The sequence below is a fragment of the Haliotis rubra genome, unplaced genomic scaffold, assembly GCF_003918875.1.
Source record: "Haliotis rubra isolate DU_JTF1 unplaced genomic scaffold, ASM391887v1 Scf103, whole genome shotgun sequence".
Taxonomy (NCBI): domain Eukaryota; kingdom Metazoa; phylum Mollusca; class Gastropoda; order Lepetellida; family Haliotidae; genus Haliotis; species Haliotis rubra.
This window is the reverse complement of record NW_025764926.1, coordinates 2177905-2186105: the sequence shown is the minus strand read 5'-3', so window position 1 is coordinate 2186105 and position 8201 is coordinate 2177905. Positions and strand designations below refer to the sequence as shown.

Here is an 8201-nt window from a genome sequence, read left to right as displayed (position 1 = left end):
GAATCATTATGTTCATTGTGCTTTCACACAAGTATATAAAACTGTGTCTTCGAATCTGTATAAAGGGTGAATGTCAGAATGTCTGTTTGCTTTTAATGTTCATATTTGACGATGACCAATAAAACAAATGACAAAGAACAACCAATTATCTGTCCCTCCTGATATAAACTGTGTAAGTCACTCGCCACTTGGGTTAGCTAAGTGGTGAAACCGTTCTGTCCCGCGCCGAAGATCCGGGTTCGATTCCCCACATGGGCACAATGTGTGAAGCCCATTTCTGGCGTACCCCGCCGTGGTATTGCTGAAATATTGCTAAAAGCGGCGTGAGACCATACTCACTCATTTGTTCACTCGTGACATATGATCCGTCATTCCTTGACACACGTATCAATATCTTCACCCAAAACATATCCCTCATGGATCTTGTAACATGTGATAGAAATAAACCAATACCAAATCCAGTGAACAAGCTTTATTAGGGCAGAAAATTGAAGCTCCAAAAGTATTATGTTTCATCAATTTCATCATACAAGCAACGACCTTACATTGGCGAACGAATGTCAGTGTCTGTGATAACCCGGAGATAGATCTTCACAATCGCATAGTACCATGAATGCATGTCCTTTCTAATCCGAAGGAAACAGTTGTAATAAAGGACATAACCTTGGTGTATTTTGTTCGAAAGTGGTAGTTCCAAAGTTTATTGCCTTATTTAAATATGCCATCAGGGTTCTTGTGTTGCAAATCTTTAAAAAGTAAATAATATCACCGGGGTTCTTGTGTTGTTAATACAGATTTGTAATGAACGCAACAAATGTGAAAAGCAAATCTTCTTTGGCCCAAGTCCTTGATCTAAGGAGAATTTCTTCGTGACTAAAATTTCCCTGAATCAGCTTCAATGTTCAGATCAATGTTTGTTTCTGCATGTGCTCCTTATACTGTATGGTGTGTATATTGTGGAAACTTGTGAGACCAGAATGATTCTGACATCACACATCACTGGAGCTATACACTCCAAGAAGGCATGATCATCTACGCAGCAACAACAGCTATATTATGTTATCATCTGCACAGTTCTGTGAAACTACTGATTCAAATTCAAAGCCCGACGTCAAAATCTGGTTTACCAGCTTTGGCTGTTTCTACGAAATGGATATGAGACGGTGTATCCCAACGACACTTCTGTACAGCTGGTACCGTCCCCATGTTTTCGATCCACTTGGTAAACTTTGGGTACCGATCTGCTGGCACACTCGCTTCTTTCACTAACTGGGTCATGGCATCAAACCTTTCAACGTGGGGCCACAGCATCAGGTCAACCATCTGGACAGCGCTGCCTGAAAGGTGAAAACATGAGATATTCACATGTCAAGTAAAACTATTAAAAGTTGATCATTGTAAGGACGAAGAATCCGTATATGTAATGCGATGAAGTCGAAGTCTGAATATTGTCTGACTGACTGACTGACTGAATTTAGTTTTACGCCGCTTTTAGCAATATTCCAGCAACATCACGGCGGGGGACACCAGATATGGGCTTCACACATTGTAGCCATGTGGGGATTCGAACCCGGGTCTTCGGCGTGACGAGCCAACGCTTTAACCACTAGGCTACCCCACCGCCCCAACATATTGTCTGAGCAAATGCTTCGTATTAAAACATAAATGTTTTCAAAAACAGAATGTATGTAGAACCTGTAATACCCAATCGATGATCTGAGCAGCTCAGATCATCGAATGGTAGGGCTGGCTATCGATATCGATCGTAAAATCGATAACCGTTAGCCAAATATCGATCTTATATCAATAAATATCTTAAAAGTAACTTGCAAAAAATATCTGAAAGAAATTAATATATTTCACATCAATGGTGAGTGATGACATTATGCAGGGCTCCAGATAAGGACCGCATCGGCGTATGTACGGATAAAAAATATGCACGATACGGTAGGAAATAATTTAGAAAACGTAGCAGATACGCACCACGGCAATGGTGTACGGTATTAGAATCATTAGCAGACGTATTTATCTGAAAAAGTATTGTTTTATTGTTTATTGACCTGTTGTGGTGCAGATATGAAACGAAACACAAGATTACTGATACTCCATGAAATTCCATTCAGTACTCTAAATGTACTCTTCCAGTACTCCTATATTGAAAACAATAAGGAGTACGTACTCCTGATGTTGAAAAATTATCTGGAGCCCTGTGACATGTTTTGCATGGATTTTTAACAAAAGAGCGTCCTGAATGTAATTATGTCTTATGTTTGTGTATTCTCAGAGAAATGTAAGACTTTTTTTCTCTCACAAACGTTTATGTACCATATTATCGATAACACGATTTTCATATCGATAACCATTAATAATGTTTCCTATCGACGATATTTCCGATTATCGATCATTGTAGCCAGTCCTACCCAAGCAACTCTATCACTTATGTCACAGACCATTGTACCGCGGGTGTGTCTTGCAACAAACAATCATAGGGAATTCTGACGTACAATAAGTAATTTCTAAAGGTATCTGTTGGCCTAAACTAATGTCTTTCAAAATGCCCTAATCCTAAAATAAATCAGATACTTTCCCTTTGGTTGAAGTTGTTCATTTAGCATCATGAGACAGTTTAACAAACATCCTGATCACAATTTTTAAGTCACATCGTTTTTAAAAAAGGAAAAGATTCTTACCACCAAAGAACGGGGTCCCCCTGTCTGCAAGAGCCTTCTCAACCCTATCAAGAGCCTCATGGAATCCCGTAATAGCTTCCTTTGAGACCTCTTTGCCATAAGCTATCTTGTAAAAGAAGGACACTACCTGAAATGTATAACAGTAGTTAGTATCCTAGCTGGGGAAACAGGATGCCTAGTTCTTTCCCTTAGTCGTGGTAGGATCCGCTGGTACCTGGTTCGGAACCTTATTGCATATGGAAAAACGATCCTTGCTTTGTTACCACCAGGCCCTTGCTCGTCTTTCACTGCGCTTGAAAGTTGTGTAAGATCGGCATCAATTTAGGCTATGATCCCGTATTTAACTGAAACTGTTCAAAGCTCCGAAACAGACAGCATTAAGTCACACAGTCACTACTCTCTTTACAGCAAATTACTTTGAATATCATGTGACAATGAGATTATTATGTTTTATGAATTTATTATATTCACAACTACTATAAATAATTTTATAAATAAATCGTTTTACAGTCACAACTATGAACCATTGCTTGGTTCAAGAACATGAAGTGCATAGACTGAAAACACGAATATCGTGATGATGAAAGTAGAATTATAATGACCAAGAATTCGAAGCAAAAAATTAAAAAAAGGGACGATACTCAGCACTACAAATGTCGGTACATTTGCCGAATGGGCCACGTGTCTTCTCCAAGATAAATTTCGGTGGTCATCAGGGGATTCTTTGCATTAACACAAATGATATTTCTTTTATGTGGACTGTGCTGTTTGTGTTATTCAAGTAACAATAAACCAAACTATTACCTTTGGGAACAGTTCCACAATGATCCTGTCCTGGGCTCTCCTGTATGGGTCTGAGGGGGTCAGTTTGTTGTTGGGGTACGCTTCATCCACGTAATCAGAGCAGATCAAAGACTCATAGATCACTTTGTCGTCCAGTTCGAAGATGGGTACAGCGCCGTTGGGGTTCCTGTCCCAGAACCAAGATGGCTTCTGCTTCAAGTCAATGTTCACTATCTCATGTCTGGATGAAAAATGAATAAACTTTTCAATCAATATTCATCATCAATACAATATAGAACATCAATAGAACTAGTCTAGCTCTCTCAGCATAGGGACGGATCTTCGAGATTATATTCTCACTATGTTCCAATTTTCAAGAACTAGTTTCGCTCTTTTAACATAGGGACAGAACCTCGAGGTTATACTCTCACTATGTTCCTATTTTCAAGAACTAAGTGTCGCTCTTTTAGCATAGGGACAGAACCTCGAGGTTATACTCTCACTATGTTCCTATTTTCAAGAACTAGTTTCGCTCTTTTAGCATAGGGACAGAACCTCGAGGTTATACTCTCACTATGTTCCTATTTTCAAGAACTAGTTTCGCTCTTTTAGCATAGGGACAGAACCTCGAGGTTATACTCTCACTATGTTCCTATTTTCAAGAACTAGTTTCGCTCTTTTAGCATAGGGACAGAACCTCGAGGTTATTCTCTCACTATGTTCCTATTTTCAAGAACTAGTTTCGCTCTTTTAGCATAGGGACAGACCACGAGGTTATACTCTCACTATGTTCCTATTTTCAAGAACTGTTTTCGCTCTTTTGGCATAGGGACAGAACCTCGAGGTTATACTCTCACTATGTTCCTATTTTCAAGAACTAGTTTCGCTCTTTTAGCATAGGGACAGAACCTCGAGGTTATTCTCTCACTATGTTCCTATTTTCAAGAACTAGTTTCGCTCTTTTAGCATAGGGACAGAACCTCGAGGTTATTCTCTCACTATGTTCCTATTTTCAAGAACTAGTTTCGCTCTTTTAGCATAGGGACAGACCTCGAGGTTATACTCTCACTATGTTCCTATTTTCAAGAACTAGTTTCGCTCTTTTAGCATACGAGCGGATCCCGAGTGTTTATTCACACTGTCCTATATTCCAGAAACTAGTCTCGTTCTCTTAGCATAGAGGCAGAACCTCGAATGTTCACTCACACTATGTTCCCATTTTCTTGAACTGATTTCGTTCTGGAAGCATATTGACGGACCCTTGAGTGTTCACTCAACCTATGTTCATTTTCTCTAGAACTAGTTTCACTCTCTTTTCATATGGGCGTATCCTCGAGTATGTATTCCCACTATGTTCCTATTTTCTAGAACCAGTCTCAATATCTCAGCAAAGGGACATAATTTGTTATGTATACACACTCTATGGTCCTATTCTCTAGAACTAGATCTCTATAGACCACGCTCTCTATGTTCGTATACTATGTGCTACAATTAGTCTCGCTCTCACTATAGAGGCACATCATATGGTATATACTCACTCAATGTTCTTGTGATGTAGAACTAATCTCGTCCTCTCAGCATAAGGACAAAACCTCATGCTGTAGATCCTTATTTTGCCCGGGGTGAGGGGCGGGAAGGCAGAAGCTGGAACAAAAATATTCTGATACATTGACAACCGCTGCAATGTTGTCTAGTCCTGATTATGATATATATATATATCGCTTGTTCCAACAAATTTCTCAGATGCCCTCAGGCAAAGGCCTCGTCAAAAAGCTGTGTTTTTTGCATTCACTTGAACTGGTCGAGTTCGCATATGTTCTGGATGTTGTTTGGGAGATGGGTACACAATGTGGGTCCTGCTTTGGAAAAAGATCTGTCACCATAGGTCTTTCTTTCTTTCTGATTATTACAAATCAAACAGACTTAGTGTTTACAAATACGTATCATCCTCGTCCCCATTTTGCTCTTTGAACTTGGTGCTCGCATGGATATGTCCGCAGATCTCTTTTTTTTTTCTTTTTTTTTTTGAGTTTTGTTTTTGTTTTGTTTTTTGTTTTGGGGCATTTTCTTGTTTGGGAAACGCCGAGCGTCAGAAGAACTTTTTTAAATTAAACGCCAGACACTCTTTTCTACCTCAGACAAGAATCGAAGTACATGTTAAAAAAAACTTTATTGAGGCTCAAATATTTTACATAACGCCACCAGTACTCCAGATTGTGTTTCCTTTGTTCCCATGTACCAATAGTTTGTCATAGTTCCACAAAGTGCTAGCTTGAATAGGGAGAATATTTTGCATACTTTTTATTAATAATACTTTATTTGCCCAAAAGGAAATTTGTTGTACATCAGATGCTGTGCTCCATAAAGCAATAAATAGTACATAAACTCAATATAACAATATGCGAATCACCAAAACAGAAACTTTACACAAGGGGACTATGACATGACACACATAACAAGTAATATTCAACCACATCACTGGTTTAAAATAGCGATGCTGGTTGGAATAAATGAATTTGATGCCCTGTTAGTTCTGAAAAGTGGAGTGTGAAGCGGCGTCCGGAAGGTAGACGTTTATTATGAAGAAAGTTCTCGGAGTCGGAAGCAATTTTGTTTTTCAACATGCAGTATGCTTAAAAGAGTTAGATTTTCCATAGAGACACCTGATGATTTTCAAATTCATTTCAAACCCAAAATATAATAGGAAAGTGCAGTATAATTTTTCCTTCTTTTTTCACTGAAAATATTTCATTAACTGACAATTAAAAACTATAGCCCTCAGTAACATAAACGATATTTGCAACACACATTTGAAAAAAATGTCTAATAAAAACTTTATGATTTATATGGAGCTCAATAATTTGTACTCGACAAATATAATGAATATAGTTAACGTTTATGTGAGAGAGTGTTGGTTTTACGCCATTTCGGGTAACCTTTTAGGAATAACAGGTGTCACCAGAAATGGGTTTCAGACATGTGGGGAATTGAACTCGGGTCTTCGGTGTGACGCTTTAACCACTAGGCTACCCACCGCCTCTCAAACGCGTTCAGTTGGGTAAGTCGTGATGATCCGAGTTGAATACTTTGTATGAAGAGGAATACTCATCCTTGGTGTGTCCCTCACCCACTTCCTATTCCTTATCCAGTTTCATTCCCAAATCAACCCGTGCAGATCCGGGTTAGAATATTGATCTTCAGTAACCCACGCTTGTCATAAGAGGCGACTAACGGGATTGGGTGGTCAGGCTCGCTGACTTGGTTGACACATGTCATCGGTTCCCAATTGTGTAGATTGATGCTCATGATCTTGATCAGTGGATTGTCTGGTCCAGACTGGATTATTTGCAGACGGCCGCCATATAGCTGGAATATTGCTGAGTGCGGCGTAAAACTAAACTCACTCACTCACTCATTCCCAAATCACACAGTCAGAAAATACGACTCGATTATTCACTCAGTCTCTCATCCAGGACAAACCGCCTCCGTGGTGTAGTGGTTAGAGCGTCCGCCCGGAGAGCGGAAGGTCGCGGGTTCGATCCCCGACCGCGTCATACCAAAAGACGTTAAAATATGGTACTTGTTGGTCCCTGTCTGGCGCTCGACATTAATGGGTACAACAAGGACTGGTCGGCTCGGAGTCAGTATAATGTGTCTGAGTGGGGTATTCATGCTTCACTGCGGCATCGTATTTCAGTGGGCTAGCACTATAAAACCAGCTTAAGTCTGGGCTAGTACAAGCAGCTGCACATACACAAACGTCATATGAGCGAAATATTCTCAAGTACGACGTTAAACCCAATTTCACAACACATCATCCAGTACACCATATATTCAACAACTTGACCACTCTCAATACAAGTCACTCAAACACCAGCACCGACATAACACATAGTCCCCCCACGGCGCTAGACGTTATTTCACAATATCGAATCAATATCTAGTCACAAAGTCTGACTCAATGCCCCGAAGAGACCCCTGAACAGGCTCCCGAAGCCACAATCCGCATGTATACAAACACATTTCATCACCTCCACGCCCCAATCCACTGACCCAAAAGTTAAACAGTCCAAGCTTAAACATATTTGAGCTGGAATTCATATTAATCAACAATACATGTTACTCAAAATCATTACAAACATGGCAGTGTCATGGCTATCACGTGGGACAAGACGGTGACATAGAACGCAATATTTACTCACTGGTAGTGTAGGATTTCTCAGTCATGGCGATGCTGTCTGTGAATGAGTTCAGCCCCGTTGCGGTTGAATATATATGTAGAAATTAGAATCCCAATCACGATGACGAAGCACAATCTACTCGCTATGGAATATTCAGTTGCCGGTCCACTACAGCTCTCGCGTGGCTTGGCCGCTCTGGTTGAAAGATATATGGGCCAGTGTTTACACAGCCTAGATATTCAAGGGTATCTTTACCTGCAACAACTGATATTGAATAATGCACGTCATGTTAAAGTGAGTTAATATACTGAACATCATTGAAAACGCACCAGTCTAAAATTGTCCATATTTTCATCAAGATGGATTTCAGCATGACAATGATCAATGAATATAACTAACATAAAGTGGAAGGGCATGTCCAGTTGAAAAAATGCTTCAGAAACAAATTCCTGTCCACAATATGACTCTTAATTCCAAAATGCATGAACATGCAGCAGCCAGCCATATCGTGACTCATGTTAAAGTAATAGTGTTAGGCTACCTGAAA

At 39.8% G+C, this 8201-nt stretch overlaps 1 protein-coding gene across 1 annotated transcript; it reads right to left on the bottom strand.

Annotated features, from left to right (window-relative positions):
- Positions 1–457: 457 nt before the first annotated feature.
- Positions 458–7876, bottom strand: LOC124272514 (glutathione S-transferase omega-1-like). The gene is made up of 5 exons (XM_046707723.1): positions 7676–7876; positions 5012–5117; positions 3495–3714; positions 2691–2817; positions 458–1337 (listed from the first exon to the last, which is right to left on the bottom strand). Exons 1-5 carry the CDS (start codon positions 7698–7700, stop codon positions 1099–1101), a joined length of 717 nt encoding a protein of 238 aa, XP_046563679.1. The 5' UTR covers positions 7701–7876; the 3' UTR covers positions 458–1098.
- Between the last annotated feature and the right edge of the window lie 325 nt (positions 7877–8201).